Raw genomic sequence first — 17,081 nt, 5'->3', positions numbered from 1 at the left:
GAATAAAAATATTGCAAATTATAGGAAACATGAAAATTCGAGATATCAAAGAAGCAAATTTTTATAAGCAAATATATAAATTTGTTTATTAAATATATTATTATAAAAGGCACATATGGAACAGATTTTTGTATTCTTAAAATAGTGTGCGTATATCTAAATTAATTTCTAACATTTTATGTTATATCTTACATTTTACAGTTACGTTTCACATTTTAATAAAAAAAATAAATTATTTTTTAACAATGATGTAATCAATATTATATTTTTAGTGTCTAAAGCTTCTCTTATATATTTTACCATATTTTAATATATTAATACTTAAACAATAGCATGCTTATCATTTTTTATGCATTACTGTATTCTTATCAAAAATAAATTCAAATGCATAATAATACATGTAATAATCTCTTTTAGCAATTCTTGCAAGCAAAAAATAGTTTTCTTAGCTATAATACGCAATATATTTTTTAAAATGGTAAGCAAATAAGATAAAATGCAATGTGAACATTATAATTGATACTCCAGGCACAAAAAAAGAATTCAATATTTTATTTTTCGTTTCTCATTTAATGCAATTGTTTGATATTATGTTTATGTCAATTCTTGGCACTTCATTTTTAAGGCAGCATTTTCTTGTTTTAAGAATTCTAATTTATTCTGCTGATCCTCATTTTGCACTCGCAAAGCATTTAACTCTTGGTGTAAGTGCTCATTCTCTTCAATCAAAGCTTTCATTCTAGCAGAATCTTTGCAGGAATGCATTTCTTTGACCACATCATCTGTCTGCTCCAAGAGATTTTTTATCAAAGTAGCTTGGGAGTTTATATGCAGCTCCTCCATAGCACGTAGTATCTTCGTACTCTCTTGTTTAGTGTACATACTTATTAGTTCTTTAATAGCCGTAAGTAAACCAACTGGATCTTGATCTTGTATTTTAAAACCCGATTTCTTCGATTTATTAGGCAATTTTTCCTTCTCTTTAATCAAATAAGAACTAACCTCTCTGGAAGAATCTGAAGGACGATTTTCCTTACTGGAAGCATCAAAAGAATGATTGGAAGAATCAGGAGAATGTCTATTCTCCTTACTGGAAGTATTTAAGGAATGAATAGTTTCCTTATGTGATCCGGAACGACGCATACGATCTTTTACAATTTTATTTTCAGGTATCTTAAGATATCTTGCGTCTTGTAATTTTATTTTTTGTTCTTCGTTAATGTTGTGCTGTTTATTCTCAATTTTTATTTTTATATCTACAGGCTTCGCTTTACTATCTACAGCCTTTTCAGTTTTCTCAATTACTTTTGCATTTACAGAAAGCTTTTTCATATTTTGATCAGATTGTTTCTTAGAATCCTTTAAAGAATCTTTACTCCCTGTAAATGTATTTGAAACTGTTATAAGGGAATGTTTCTTCTGTGGTTGCACAACATTATCCCTTTCATCCTGTTCCAAGAACTCAGGTAATGGAGATGAAGTAGCATTCCTGGTAGTTACATAGCAATCCATTTGCTCCTGAGTTTTTTTCTTTGATTGTTTTAGTATTGGCTCTAAATCTTCCAAAAAAGAATCATTCATTTTAAATATCTGTGTCTATCTTTATGTAAATATCCTATTTGATGTTTATAATAGACGTACCACAGCAACTGTAAAAATACATATAAATTATTAATAATGCATTTTTGAATGTTTAACAAATAAAAAAATCCTCTTTTTTTTGCATAATTTAATATAATAATAATAAAAAAACACAATATATATTAATATCTTGTTATTATAAATTAAGATAGTAAAACATAACATCCCTCCAAAAAAAGCTTGATAAATTATTAACAATACAAACCTTATGAATAAAAATTTACAACACATTCAACAGCTAATTAGAAAAAATATAAATATAGTAAAGTAAATACAATAAACTTCGTATTAACTTTGTTTTGATTGCTAACGCGTCTTGAACGTGAAGGAAGCGTGCCAGTTACGGTTAGGCCAAGCGGTATAATCAGCTGAGCGGTAACAAATACCACAAGCATAGTCATAAATTGTGGCTATTGGCTCGACATTGTTATTGTTACAGATCACGCCGAAAACGAATGAAAAATAAAAAAGAATCATGCTGGATACGTATGATAAGATATAACCGTGTTTCAGTCACGATATAAAGCCTCAGTTTCGTACAATTTCGCGCATTTATCGATCTCACGGTTCGCAGCGAAAAGATTGTGTTAAATCGCAATTTGCAGCCAGCACCATGAATAGTGTGCTCATTTTAAGTCTGAGCTTATTACTCTTCGCATTACCATATGAAACATGTGGATTCTTGAACGTATATCCGAAACTGAAGGAATATCCTCTCGCTGAAGGAGAGGATGCTGGTACGCCGCTTTATCTTACGCCTTTAATAGAAAATGGAAAAATCGAAGAGGCACGAGCAAAGGCTATCGTTCAACACAAGGAGATGGGCGATGTTAGCAGTTACTCGGGTTATTTCACAGTAGATAAAGAGTACAATTCAAATCTTTTCTTTTGGTTCTTCCCAGCTATGGTAAGCAATTTTCAGTCAATACTTTTTATATATATTAATTTAAGTATGTACGCTATAAAAGATCAAAAAGCTGATTGTATATAACAAAAGTGCCTTGCCATATTTATATAAATTTTATATATATGTAATGTTCTCTTTCTCTATGAGCAATTATCCTACGACAATTTAATTATATTTTGCTTTATTACATATTAAAATCGTAAATTAAGATTAAGATTGCTTAGAATTGTTTTTGTATCACAGCATAATCCAAAGACTGCGCCAGTAGTATTATGGCTACAAGGTGGACCAGGTGGAACTTCAATGTTTGGTCTTTTTCTGGAAAATGGCCCATTCATTGTAACTGCTAATAAAACTTTAAAAATGCGAAAATATTCATGGACCTTAACACACAATGTAATATACATTGATAATCCAGTTGGTACTGGCTTTAGTTTTACTGATAACGAGAAGGGATATGCCAGAAACGAAACAGATGTAGGGAGAAATATTCATACTGCCTTGGTACAATTTTTCCTGTTGTTCCCAGAGTTACAAAATAATGATTTCTTTGTTACTGGTGAGTCATATGCTGGGAAATATGTGCCAGCAGTGTCTCATGCCATTAAAGATTACAATATCAAAGCAGAAACAAAAATTAACTTGAAAGGTCTAGCCATTGGCAATGGATTATGTGATCCAGAGAATCAATTGCTATATAGTGATTATTTGTATCAAATCGGACTAATAGATCGAAATGGAAAAGCCGAATTCCAAAAATACGAAGAAGAAGCTCGTGAGTTTATTAAACAGAAGAAATTCGTTCAAGCGTTTGAGATTTTTGATATACTTCTTAATGGCGATTTAAATGGCACTCCATCTCTTTTCTACAATTTAACTGGTTTTAATTATTATTTCAACTATTTAAAAATAAAAGATAACAATGATTCTGATTGGATGTCCGAGTGGATTCAGAGAGCTGATGTAAGATATGCTATACATGTTGGTAATAATACTTTTAATGTTGAAGCCAGCAATGTCGAAGAATATCTAAAAGCAGACGTCATGCAATCTATAGTAGTTCTTTTAATAGATCTTCTAAAGCACTATAGAGTACTCATCTACAATGGACAATTGGATATCATTGTGGCATATCCTCTCACTGAGAATTATATACAAAAGTTACAATGGTCTGGAGCAAACAAATATGCAGAAGCGCCAAGAAAGTTGTGGAAAGTCGGAAATGAATTAGCAGGCTATACAAAACATGTTGACAATTTAACAGAAGTTCTTGTACGAAATGCTGGTCACATGGTTCCTTCCGATCAGCCAAAATGGGCATTAGATCTAATTACTCGTTTTACACATAATAAGAAATTTTAAATGGTTAACCAATGTTACATAGAATGTATGTGATGGAGTTTGGGGTGAAAGGTTTTCCATAGATTTCAATAATAAATATGTACATATACGAATATATATATATATGGATACACATTTAATATGTGAACATAAGGCAATGTATTAATATTAAAATATTCTAAAAAGTTTTACAAAGTCAAAGATAAACACAGTAGAATTATGTAATAGAAATTAATAAATTTATTAAAAAGATTAAATATAAGTATTTTCTTATTACAACTTATATAAAGAATTTCAAAAATATATCCATAATAGATAATTCTATTTTTTTAAATAGTCTGAGTTTTACATAACAAAGTCTATAATTCTTATATATTACAATTCCTGATTACAAAAAAAATAATATAATGTACAATTAAAATCACTTATCTATATGATATAAAAAAATTTTAGTATTATATATATATATATGTCATGTTTGTCTCTTTTTTAAATATATATGAATTTAATTTCAATATAAAATATAAAAAAAAATGTCATAATAAGAATAAACTTATAATTAATTTGTAATTTTTTATTATGTGATGATAAATTCTTTGAATTTTCTAAACATGATATTTAGCAAATTTTAATTCTATTTCACCTACATTTTAATAAATTTAATCTAAGTGTGGTAATAAAAAGTGATCTATTATTGAGATATTTTTATGCCATTCAGTATGAGGAATTCCTGGTACAGTAATGAGTTTTAGTTTTCCCTGTTTATCTAATGTTTTCAAGCCAATTGAATCATTCTTATAAATAGATCTGTCACGCATTTCTATCACAGTGTTGTTATTATCATAATATCCAAAATGGCTACTTTGCCATGGAGTGATAACCCCATCATCTGGTCCTCCGATAAGTATCATACGTTTTAGCTTAGTTAGACCTGTTTTATAATCAGAATTATTGTAAACATCTATTTCATTGTTCACATATGGTAAAAATTTGCTGTATTTAAAATATAGTTCCTGAAAAAATAAGAAGTTTGATATAATACACTACAATACACTTGAAATCATGTAAGATAAATTATATTAACTTGATGATAAGGATCATTCCAATAATTTCCAACACTAGTATGTTGTCCAAGTCGTGAATAAAAAAGTTCATAGGCAGTTTCACAAACTAGATCAGGAAAGAACAAATGCAGAAAACGTGCTGGAAAAAAGAAATTTCATGATTACAAAATTTCTATCTTTTTTTCTTTTGAAACATAATATTTTTTACATACTTCCATATTGTCCTGCTTGTGGCGAACTCAAAGAAATAAAATTTCTTACATTATGCATCGGAAATCTTTGTAATATTGCTCTAGCTAATAAACCACCCTGGCTGTACCCTATTAAATTAATTCCTTCAGGAAATGCAGCACCTATAGAAAGTACATCCATACCAATTTCCTCTACCTGTTGCCACATAGGTTCCAGGCTACTCCAGCCTGCAAACCTGACAGTATTATAAACTGGAGTCCCAGGGTGTATCTATGAAAATATATTGAAGATGCATTTCAAGTAAAAAAAAGATTAATTTTCTCTCTATTATTTAAACTTATTCCATTCAAACTATATAACTTATATTCAGAACATTTACAATAAATTATCAACTTCAATGTAAAAATAGTTATGGAAGCTTTAACTATGAAAAATTATATCAAAGATATATGTAGAATGTAGTTAGTCAAATTAATGTACATGTTTATAAGAAATAAATTTTTTTTATTCATAAATAATAATATAATTATTATTTTTTTATCATTAAGACGAGACAAATATTAATGTGCATAATAATTTATGTGAAAGATTGTAATCACGAAATCATTGTATCATCATATTTGTGCACAAAAAGGATAATATTGACAATGAGATATTTCTTTTGTTAACTTACCTCCTGGATTCTGTTACTAATTGTTTCCATGCTATCGCTTCCAGTAAGGACTCCATGAATTATGACTACAGCGTGATATGATTTTGCTTGATAACACGATAATAAAAAGACTAAAAACAAATAAATATGTATCACAAAATTTGTACTTGTCATTGTTTCTTGCACGAAAATGACGCTTAATCTTAGATCAGCTGTTTATAGTCTGGCAACACGCATCCGAGTACCACAACACTTTCTACGTTCAAAATGAGATAGATGCATAATTCAGTGCTTGAGATAAAAAGAGAAAGAGAGATGGAAAGTGTAAGAGAACAAAGATCTCACAATGCATTTCATGGAGTGCTACATTGTGATAAAGCAAAAGAGATAGAATCTGCTTTTAAATCACGCCGATAAGAACACATTTCAGCATTATCGATAAATGGTGCTATAAATGCTCACAAAGCTCCCATTCTTATTGAATCTATGTTTTTGCAGATATTATCTGAGATATATATAATTTTTTTCAAATATTTACAAAACATGTAACAGAGAGAAACCTAAAAAAATATCCATTCTGTTATTTTTCGAAGAATATGCGTGAGACATTTTTAAGCCACGTTAAGTACCACCACCTGCATCTATTTTAGAAACTATTTAGCATTCGTAGCCAAATCAATTTTTTTGATTCTGCCGGTAAGATTATTATTTCGGTATCATATCCGTATATTACATTAATTATAAATCACGAATATATAGGCAGGTATAGATTTAATTAACAAATATTTCATTAACTGCATGTGGTTTTTTCCATTCTAATTTATATCATGGACATCACAATGCCATTATTGAATTATGTTTATATATATACAACACAGAATGTCCCATCAAAAGTGGCCACTCCTTCTTATTTTTTAAAATTAAAAGAGATAGCAAATATATCAAATTAAATGGTTGAAACTTTTCATTATTTTAATGCATTTAATTTAATTACTTCGATCCTGCAGTTTATGCTTTATTACGTGTTTTAATTTGAATGACAAATTGCATTTAGATTGACAATTTATAAAGTGAAATATATATATATATATATATATATATATATATATATATATATATATATATATTTGATTCTAAGTTAGAGAAATAATTATTATTTGTAAGAATCACAACAAAACAATAATTTATAATTTTTATCTTTATTTGATTCGATTCTTATTTGAAATAATGAATGATCGCGTTGAAATATGCGCTTTGATAAAGATTTATCACTCAGTTAGGTATTGTTTATCGAAAGTTAATTAATTGTTAATTATCATAAATATAGTAAAATTTTCCGATATTTATCGTGATCAGGTCTCAAAAAGAAATTTGACAATATATACGCGGGGAACATGGTTTCGTTATGATTCTTTTATTACTCGAGTGTCGCCGCGCGAATGATAACAAAGCCGCGGCATGTAAACAATGGCGCGCTATTTTTTACATGCCGTCAAGGCTGTGTTATTATTAATTTTTGTTGCTGAAATATTTTATGTATCATAAAATCTTTAAATACACAATTTACACACACACACACACACACACACACACACATACACACAATACTATATGTTTCTCAAGTTATAGATTAATTATTAATTAAACACTTGATATATTAAAATGAGATCTTTAGTTACATTATTTGCTTGATTCGTGTCTTATCACGCATTCTCAATTCGAATTACAAATTACAAAATATTGGCTTGGTTAAAAATTTGAAGAATAATATGTTTGATTTCAAGCATTGTTGAGAAATAATTATTATTTATAAGGATTATAACAAAACGATAATTGATAATTTTTATCTTTATTGATTCGATTTCTATTTAACATAATAAATGAATAAATCGTGAGAAATATGCATTTCGATCAAGATCATTGCATCGTTTATCGAAAATTGATTAATTGCGTATTATTTCTCAATATCGCGACCACGTTTCGAAAAAGAATTCGACAATATATAAAACGTATCTCGTATCACTACCTATACTATTTAAAATGAATTTTCTTAAAGATGACAATACTTAATAAGAATTGATAAGTCGCACAAGAATTGTTCTTTATATTAGGCTTTCTCTGCAAACTTGCAATTCTGGATAAATTTTATTATATTATATTGTTACAATGTAAATATAATATACTTTAAACTAAAATTATTTAAATATTAAATCGCGATTATTATATAATTTATTGTTAGTATTTATGCGTAATATATCCGATTAAATTATTATATCGTAAAAACTGTATTGCATCAACCCTCCAAATCAATTAAATTTTTCCATAGAAAGTATTCTAATTAGAAGTAGAAAAAAATTCCATAAATATGAAAGCAATGATCCTGTACTTGAAGCGATGATCGGTGACGATGGATCTGGGGGTGCGTGAAAGGAAGGGGTGCGTGAAAGGAAGGGTGTTGACTGCCGAAGGAATCCAATTGCATCACGAAACGCTGCGTTGCAGAATATAGTAGGTCGCCACCCTAATCCTTACGGGGCTGCTGTATGCTAGGTGGCGGGGCACGTGGTATTTCCCGAGCTCGCTTTAGCCATACATCACCGTACTCTGACATCGCCACCGCTCTTCACCCCCAACCCGTAGACGAAACTCACGCCCTGTCGTGACAACGGATGCCGGGCGCATTGTTTCGACCAGCGTCATTCATGATTATCACGGCTGTAATCCTTGAAGGAACAACTCTTCCTCTGTATATCCGCCATAATCCAAGAGTCATTGATATGCTCCTGGAAACTGGATATTATTACTACTTATTCCTGGTTGTACTGAAGTTTAATTAAATTATTTAATAAAGCTTACTTATAATCAGTAATTTTTAATTTTCTCCGATGGATATTCTAATATATTTTAAATTAAATATAGCATTACAAGTTATCGCAAAATTATTACTTGCATAAATGTATATTAATAAAGTATAAATAATTATGCTTTTAACTTGACAAACACATACATTTTCAATATTGATGGGATACTATTGCTATATATAGTCACCGCGATCATAGAAGACCATATTTTCTTGTAGAAAAGATGTCAGTGACCCCCGTCGAGTGACCCACTCGAAATTCAGAGGGTGTTTTCGGCGATCAACGCGTCATCAGAATGAAGTAATTTACGAGAGTGACAGCGGAAATACTGGATACTTAAGGACGAAATTAGAGCTGTCGCCTTCTGCTACATCACATCTAGACTACCTTGATAGTGAAAGGGGTGTCGCGTATTTAATCGGTTTTATTAAATTCTAGGAATCAAATGATTTCTTGGCATTTCACAGCGAGAGATTTATCTAATTAATTTTTTATCTAATTAATCAGAATTAATTCGATTCCGATTTATTATCAATATGTAATAGTGTTGACGAGGTGATGTGTGTTATTGAAACATAATATTCATTATATTTATCTATATATATCTTTTGATAAATAATAATTATAAAAATAAACATGGACATAAAATATCATTTCAATTCGATGTTTTGTATACTCTATTTAAATTATGAAATATTTTGATAAAATTATTGCAATCTCAAATTTCTCTGACTTTCTCTCTCTTTTTCTCTATCTTATATCATATATATCAGTTTATTTTTTCATAGCTGTCTATATATTCATAACATCGAATGTTGGTTTAGTTAATTGTCGCAAAAAGCTGAAAAATATGACACAGTAAGCGAAAACATCGTGGACATTGCAATTTACAACGAGGTCTGTTACGGATGATTGCGAGGCAGGAATGGTTTCTGGGAGGTCAAAGGACGTAGATTCCTTCATCCACTTCCTGCGGTATGATACTCGCTAGTGGTTGCGCGCCTCGGTTAACACTCGGCGGGCTGAAATAGCGAGCCAGCCGACCGCGAATATCCTTGATTAAACGCAAAAAAGCTCGGAGACCTACCGCTCGCCTTGCGCCCCGGCCGGTGGCTGCGTTTTTTCGCCACCCTCCACCATCACGACAGTCGGGCTTGAGCACGGAATTGGATTGGCCGTCTTTTCTCTCGCTCAAATCCCACCCCATAGCTACGTTCATCTCCCTTACTCTCTCCTCGCTCGACAGAAGAAACACCAGCGGTTTCAGGATACTTGGGGGACTCGATTAGAGCAGCTTGCGACAGCTAGAAGTACCTGGGCACGCGCGTCCGCACTCGCCCCTTCACGTAAATTGTTGTATACTGTCCAAAGTAATCTCTCGTGATAAGAGATACACACTAGCTCGTTTGGGGATCTTATGTCGTTGAATGTGTATACTTTAATTAAATACTTCCGCACTTCAATCAAATTTTGCCCCTTGTGCACGGCTTTGAGAAAATGCTTGGAGATCTATAAAATTAAATCAGCTTATGACAGATCTCATCCGACAAACTTTTTCTTTGGTAGTTTGGAGTATTTATTCATGGAATCTTAAAATGTTAATGTTGTACGATAAAACATGTCACATATATTTTAAGCCATAATAATTCAAAACTATAATACTATAAGAAACTGATGCAACATATATTTTGTAATATAAAAATATTGATAGACTTTTCTCTTATTTTATTTTATTTTATTTTATTTTATTTTTTTTTTTTGTTATAACTTAGGGACGGCATATGAATAAGAGAATTTTTTTCAAAATTCTATGAGCTCTGCAAAAGAAATTTATGTACGTTTAAATATGCAGTTAGTCTAATACAGTATACAGTTTTGTAAATTTAAATACGTACCGCACATGACGAATGAACAGGCGGGACGTTGTGTAATGTTCACAAAAATATTCAAGAACCGCGACGAGATGCCGCGTCCATGCGGCATTCTTTTCGTTTTACTGAAAAAAGGAATGCACAAACAATAGAGTAGTTTTTCTGACTTTTCCTTCGCATAAACCAAGATCTATATGTAGTATGTAAATTTTTCTAGCCATTCTAAAAATAGTCAGTATTTCTTATATTTTTATCTAACCAGTATTTTTATCGTCAACGTAAATATGATATAAAATATTTCACAATGTTAAGTCCCTGCTAAATGTTGTAAAATTGTTAAAAAGAGAAATAAATGCATTTTTTAATAAATTTTAAATAAAATTTTTACAAAATAATAATATATATATAAACACAAAGAAAAGGGGTTATATCAAAAATATAGTTATAAATTTTTTAACAGAAAAGCGCAGCGTTAAAATAAAATATAAATAAAGGAACAATACAAAACTGTGAGCTTAGTTTTTAGCAGGGAAACATTGTAGCGCCATTGTCTGAGAATCGACTGGTGAGCTCGTGCTTAAAGCCACCCTCCATTCCGTAAGTATAGAGAGACAGGAGAGAAGACGAAGTGGGTGGTGCGGTGTCGCAGAAACGGCCTGGAGATTAGCGTTAATTACAGAGTTGAGCTGTGCCGGGGTTGGGACAGGGCGCTAGGTATTTGTCACTCGGCACTGCTCTCGACTCCCGCTTCTCGTTCTGAATATTAATAACCCCAGCGTTCTCCAACCACCCCCGCGTCCCTTACTCCCGCGACACCCGATGAATTGCGCGGCAGACAACGCTACTCATTATGCTGACTGCTTGATTTCATCATCCTCGACGGCACGAAAAATTAATCGCCCCGCTATCGAGATCAAGAATAAAGGATCCCGTCGAGTATTAACGACGTCGTTTGCCTGATGTCTGACGCGAACCATAAACAAGATACTTTGTTAATATGTTAATGAACCCGACGGTTTCCGGAGTACTTTTTATCCACAGAATTTTCGGGGATTAAATCGTATCGGTCATGCACAATTTTGCATATAATCAGGACACACATCCTGAATACATATGTGTGAATTAATACTAACATAAATATACTTTGTTCGAAAATAAATTAAATACGCGAAATACACATGTTGTGAAACTAACGAATAATTAAAGAAAATAGGGGAGAGACTTACTAAATCTTTTATAGTTGTCAAAAATTCGAACTATTAAGGGTTGAAGTAAACAGCATCCTTTCCCCTCTTTCTCTTAAAGATAACCGTTTTCAAAAAATTGAAGGGTCGCACTTTCGGCAACGGCGCTTCCTCCCTCCATGAATGTCGATCAATCGATATCGCTCATCCTCGTCCTTTCTGTGGTCGGTCCCTCGATGGCGGCCCATTCCCGCGCAAAACGCTCAGATATTCAAAGTCGGGGAATAGTTTATTCATGGTTGGTTCCGAGAACTTAGAAAGATATTGGAAGCGCCCCGGGAGAGAGAGAGAGAGAGAGAGAGAGAGAGAGAGAGAGAGAGAGAGAGAGAGAGAGAGAGAGAGAGAGAGAGAGAGTAAAAGATGGAGAGAGAGAGAGGACTGAGGGAGGAGGGGGGATAAAGAGGCAAGGGGGAGGGGGATTAGATGGTTGAAGGGGGGTAGAAACAGGTCGGAAGCGAGAAGGCTTGAGCGACGGAGGAAGAGGAGCGATATTGGTCGGACGGAAGTGTCCCCTCGGGAAAACGGGAGGAGCGTCGTCTCGTCCCCGATCCGATAAAAGCGAAAAAGGAACCCCCTGCGGCATCGCCGCCGCCACTCTCCTACGGGCACATGACCCACGTGACAGCGAGTTCGCCAATAAAATTCAAATAAACTCCGACCGTGCATACTAAATTATCACATCTTCCATTACCCGGCCGCGTGTCCATCCTAGAACGACTTTTTCTGGGATCCACGGGATACATTCGCACGCTTGCGAAATTCCGATATTCCTGACTTTCGAATGGGGACACGAGGGGATAGCGAGAAGAAACCGTAGATTCTATGGTTCTCCATTTTTCGCTGTATATTCCTTTTTTCATTCCTCTTGCGAGACCTCTTGCGCAATGCGACATCGCATTCGTAAATGTGACTATCGGTTTAATTTCACTTCCGGGGTAGAAAAACCGAGGGCGATGATATTCACGAGTAACTCGCGTTGATGTAACGTCTGCAATTTCTCAGAATCGATGTCACGTCGTTGTAATCGTGCAAGTCATCTTGACGTTGATACTTTTCTTACTAAAGTATGATACGTTTCTCGATCCTTGGAAGAAACTTTTCAAAAAAAATAGTACATCAGATTAATAATACATTATTTTTAAAACAATATTGATGATAAGTTTTTTTATATCTTTTTGCATGAAGAAAGATAGCTCTCCTAAATCGTTCATGTTTAAATCTCATGTCTAAAGTATTATATATTTTGCATTGTATGTATCAATATTAAAGATTTGAGGACAACAACTTAAACATTTTCGTACATCGACTTAATAGTCATCATCATAACAGCGTCATTAGTGGCGCCTTCGATCTCTAATATAACCAAGCGTGACTCGTTCATGAGGGTCCAGCGGCAGTGATGGAAGGACGAAGAGGTCAGGTGGTCTTTCCCAGGAACGCCCCAGATTTCAACATTACTCAAGCAGGATCAACCTGCCAAGAAGGAGGCCATTGTTCGCTCTTACGCCTCGGGCTTTCCTTCCGCATCGACGATACGCCATCATACCTGGCTCGGTTATCAAGATACATAGGGCTTTTTGTTGCCGTTTTGTCTGAGCTCCAAATGTGTAGAATATTTTTGGAAATGCAAAAGACTCCGCAAAAATATAGATTTATCTCAATCAGTTCAAAAGAATGATCTGTTTTTATTAATCATTTATCAAGAAATTGCTATTTGAATTCTTTTCAACATAATATCTATCTAAAAAAATTCGTCGTTATAGACGATAATGATGATACTTTTATTATTTTAAAACATTATATTTGAATAAATTACATTTCTCGATAATTAATTATATTATTTATATACCAAAACATAATTAATTAATTAAATGAAGAGCTTTTTAATAAAGAAAATTTAACAATGGTCTTAATAAATCAAGAATGTAATCTGATCAAGTACATCTGTTATCGATAAACGAGGACTTTATGTTTCTCGAAAAAGATTAATTACAAAACATGTACTGTGGTATATGTTTGTTTTGTTTATCGTCGCAAATACGGAGATAAGGTTAATATTTCCTAATTATCAGTTTTAATGTATTTTTAAAATATACATGGATTAAAATGCAAACAGAAGGGGAAAAGGGAATCATCGGAACGAAGTTTCTTTGGTAAAACAATTAGTAGTCTTCGCTGTTCTCTGCACCTCCCGTTAGCTTATCTACGCCCCAACTATTAGTATAATCGTTGGAGGCTACGACCCTTATCTACCCCCTCGAGCCGTTCGCTTTAATTCTTACCAAGTTAAAGCCATCCCCAACGATTTGCACCACTTTGCACTTTGTTCAGTACCATGCCTAAAGTTGAGTATCGAACTGAGAATCAACTATAGCTAAAATGATGTGAAAAGTATAATTAGAGCACGATAAGACTTCTGTGAAGTTAATTTGTTATTCACTATCTATAAAATATGGAAATATATATTAAAAAGAAAAATTATTTATATTACATGGAATGTAAATAAGAAATTAACGAGCTCTTGAATTGAGATGCATGTGCTATATTAAATACATATATATATATATACATAATGTATAAGTATGATATTATATATATATAATAATTTTTTTTAAATTGACTACTAATTTAATTAGAACATCTCTCTCTTTCTCTCTTTATACAAAATTATTCTCTATTGTTAATTTAATTCTCGTAAAAGTTAAATGTCATTTTCTGTTTCAAGAATAAAAGCCATTCTCTCTCCCCTATAAAAGTCGACGAGAACCGTTAGTCGATTAATTCGTAAACACTCGGAAAAATCGACCACGAGTGGATTTCGCGTTTCATCACGCCACCCACCCATGCTCGCGTCGTTGCGAAATCCGCGATATTTCCAGAGGGTTGGCGACGGGGCGTTCTGTTTTTCGATACATCGGCAATAAACGTAACGTTTCGCCGCGTGTCTAATTGATTTGCAGCGTACGCTAGGGGGATATAGGCGGGTTGAACGGGGGAAGGTTACAACGCGGGAACGTGAGCACCGGGGGTGAACCTCGCGCCCACCCCTTTGCATTATGGATGCACCTGATTTCACACTTGTTCGTCCGCATCGTCGAACTCGCTATAACGTCTCCATCGGTATAAACGGGCCGCAATTTGCTGGCCCATTGTAAACCTCCCCCTCCGGTTCGATTCACGGGTAATAAATCGTGGCTACTGGATACATATATACGGGGAATTTATGTTTACGGTGAGCCATGCGCGTATTTACCACGGCCGACGAGGAAGCCGCCCTTCTATTTCGACGGCAATGTGATTCGGCAACGTGAAATCCGTCGCAGCTGTCGAGTGATCCCGATTGCATAGTCGTTAACAATCCGTTTGTATCCCATTTCGCGAAAAGAAAATTTTACTTTCTTCTCTAGATCTCTTGAATTATTTTAAAAGATGGAGTAAATGCAACGTATAATTTGAAAAATATTTAATCGGTATCAGATTATAAATAATTAAAAAATTTTTCTTTAAGTTTTTCTATATCTAAGACACGGTTTGCAATCATTCTGATAGATAAAACGACTCTATTCTTATCTCGAATTGATGATATTCCATATGGCCTTGCACGATAAATATCTTGTAGTTGGAAATGCGTTAAATCGTCACGTAAAGGATTTAATTTGTCAATTAAGGATCCCTCCCAGCATGCACGTTAGCCGGACGTCCGAAATTGGCCGTGTAACATGTGCGTAATCCGTGCCACGTGTCGGTCGCGCGATACACCGCAATGCAGCGGCACGAGACGACGTGACGCAACGCGACGCCTGGCGTTCCCCCGTTTCTCCAGACATCCTTCGTACAGCCGCAAACCCACTTGAGCCTTCCGTTCGTTCGTTACTGATCATTCAGTGCCAATTTGTCCAGTTACCGAGATTAGAAAGCGACTTGAAAGCGATGCTAATTCGAGACTCTTCTCCCTGCTCCCCGAGTCTGCTCCTCTCGCTCTGCTTTCTAATTTACGATTCACCCTCGCTGACCCCCGTACTTATTGCTTTATACTCCGCTTTACACATTACCATAACGGACGTATCAAACGTATCTGTCAGTTATGTCTGATTTTCTTGTGAAAAAAAAAAAAACGACATTTTATAATATAATATACAAATAATATTTTTTGGTTCTTTACTATTATATGTATATAAGAAGAGAAAAACATTTTTATCTTCAAAATATTTATACATTTTTTCGAAATAAAAAAATATCTACTAATTTCTAATAAAATCTAAATAGTGTTTTTATAATATTCATTTTTTAGAAACATCTAATTTATCGAATATATGAGTATAATATATTAAAGAAAATCAACGAAATTCACCGATATTTTCAGAATAAATATTCTTAAAGTTAATTGCATTCTTTTGTTCTTTCGAGAGCTTGATCTTTTCAAGTCGCGCGTACTTCTCGTCGCGATGCGCTCAAGAGCGACTAACGTGCGTGAGCGAATACGCTAAAAAGCACATCGGTGGTTTGACATATGGCCGGCAAAATTGCCAGCGGGGTAGCAGTAACAATATTTACGGAAGGCTACCCCCGCTGTTTTGTTAAGACTGCGCGCGGCGCGTCACCGCAGCCCCCGGGCCAAGGGTGTCACTTTACTCCGGTAATCCCCCGTAATACTCTTTAGCGATCCGCGTCGCCAAACGATATTAAGTCCTTTACATCCAATTTCTATGGACTTACACCTCTTGCTCTTGAGGCGATTAGCATTTTGATTGTGCGAAAGAGCGGCGTCTTTACCTTTTGATTCGCGGTTATCTCGCGTTAAAGTTGCGTACTTTCAGAAACGGATGTAATCGCGCGATTTTCACGAAATTACACTCTGGCTGATTTCCATTACATCACCGTAGCGAGTAATTGAAATTTTCCACGAAGAACATTTCGCGCGCCGTCACGAAGGATGATGGTAGAGGAAGTCGCGCGCTGGATGTCCTTTCTTCGTAGAACTGTTATAGTATCTCGTTAACGTTTCAGACGTCAATTGAAGGGTGAAATCCTGAAATTACTTTTCTTTGCCGTTTGAAGTCAAATTATTATACTAAAACTTTATTTATAGAGCAATTTATATTCGAATTTGGCGAGAATTAAAAACGCAGTCCTTTGTCTTCCTCTATAATAACATATATCGATATAATTAATTTTTACATTTTAAAATTTAGATAAAGAAAGATATAAGACATAATATGAATATTATTCAAAAATCTTGATATTTATAATGTGCATTATTTTATACTGCTGCTTCGTAAAGCGCTGATTTCTCAACAAAGATTAATTC

At 33.7% G+C, this 17,081-nt stretch overlaps 3 protein-coding genes and 1 long non-coding RNA gene across 4 annotated transcripts in view; 1 reads left to right on the top strand and 3 right to left on the bottom strand.

Moving 5' to 3' along the window:
- Positions 1 to 537: 537 nt before the first annotated feature.
- Positions 538 to 1,991, bottom strand: LOC126855072 (uncharacterized). The gene is made up of 2 exons (XM_050602428.1): positions 1,847 to 1,991; positions 538 to 1,649 (listed from the first exon to the last, which is right to left on the bottom strand). Exon 2 carries the CDS (start codon positions 1,579 to 1,581, stop codon positions 595 to 597), a length of 987 nt encoding a protein of 328 aa, XP_050458385.1. The 5' UTR covers positions 1,582 to 1,649; positions 1,847 to 1,991; the 3' UTR covers positions 538 to 594.
- Positions 1,992 to 2,039: 48 nt separating this feature from the next.
- LOC126855059 (venom serine carboxypeptidase) lies at positions 2,040 to 4,151 on the top strand. The gene is made up of 2 exons (XM_050602413.1): positions 2,040 to 2,548; positions 2,792 to 4,151. The coding sequence occupies exons 1-2, from the start codon at positions 2,255 to 2,257 to the stop codon at positions 3,908 to 3,910; spliced, it is 1,413 nt and encodes a 470-aa protein (XP_050458370.1). The 5' UTR covers positions 2,040 to 2,254; the 3' UTR covers positions 3,911 to 4,151.
- Positions 4,152 to 4,296: 145 nt separating this feature from the next.
- On the bottom strand, positions 4,297 to 6,181 carry LOC126855073 (lysosomal thioesterase PPT2 homolog). The gene is made up of 4 exons (XM_050602429.1): positions 5,819 to 6,181; positions 5,166 to 5,415; positions 4,974 to 5,092; positions 4,297 to 4,902 (listed from the first exon to the last, which is right to left on the bottom strand). The coding sequence occupies exons 1-4, from the start codon at positions 5,969 to 5,971 to the stop codon at positions 4,549 to 4,551; spliced, it is 876 nt and encodes a 291-aa protein (XP_050458386.1). The 5' UTR covers positions 5,972 to 6,181; the 3' UTR covers positions 4,297 to 4,548.
- Positions 6,182 to 7,947: 1,766 nt separating this feature from the next.
- The window catches only part of LOC126855094 (uncharacterized), a 36,050-nt gene continuing 26,916 nt past the window's right edge, over positions 7,948 to 17,081 (bottom strand). The window contains exons 2-4 of the long non-coding RNA XR_007688187.1: positions 10,554 to 10,654; positions 9,746 to 10,167; positions 7,948 to 8,587 (exon numbers count right to left, since the gene is read on the bottom strand). This is a non-coding gene — a long non-coding RNA (uncharacterized LOC126855094). The remainder of the gene's footprint in view (positions 8,588 to 9,745; positions 10,168 to 10,553; positions 10,655 to 17,081) is intronic.

The sequence above is a fragment of the Cataglyphis hispanica genome, chromosome 15 (genome assembly GCF_021464435.1).
Source record: "Cataglyphis hispanica isolate Lineage 1 chromosome 15, ULB_Chis1_1.0, whole genome shotgun sequence".
Lineage (NCBI taxonomy): Eukaryota > Metazoa > Arthropoda > Insecta > Hymenoptera > Formicidae > Cataglyphis > Cataglyphis hispanica.
The sequence above is the reverse complement of the archived record's forward strand: the minus strand, read 5'-3'. Positions and strand labels throughout refer to the sequence as shown.

What these genes read in the sequence shown, in the direction of transcription:
- LOC126855073 (XM_050602429.1), bottom strand. Translation starts at nt 5,971, where the DNA reads ATGACAAGTACAAATTTTGTGATACATATTTATTTGTTTTTAGTCTTT. An exon ending in TTAGTAACAGAATCCAGGAG is followed by an intron (nt 5,416 to 5,818) that starts GTAAGTTAACAA and finishes ATATTTTCATAG; the next exon opens with ATACACCCTGGGACTCCAGT. An exon ending in ACAAGCAGGACAATATGGAA is followed by an intron (nt 5,093 to 5,165) that starts GTATGTAAAAAA and finishes TCTTTTTTCCAG; the next exon opens with CACGTTTTCTGCATTTGTTC.
- LOC126855072 (XM_050602428.1), bottom strand. Translation starts at nt 1,581, where the DNA reads ATGAATGATTCTTTTTTGGAAGATTTAGAGCCAATACTAAAACAATCA.
- LOC126855059 (XM_050602413.1), top strand. Translation starts at nt 2,255, where the DNA reads ATGAATAGTGTGCTCATTTTAAGTCTGAGCTTATTACTCTTCGCATTA. An exon ending in TTTGGTTCTTCCCAGCTATG is followed by an intron (nt 2,549 to 2,791) that starts GTAAGCAATTTT and finishes TTTGTATCACAG; the next exon opens with CATAATCCAAAGACTGCGCC.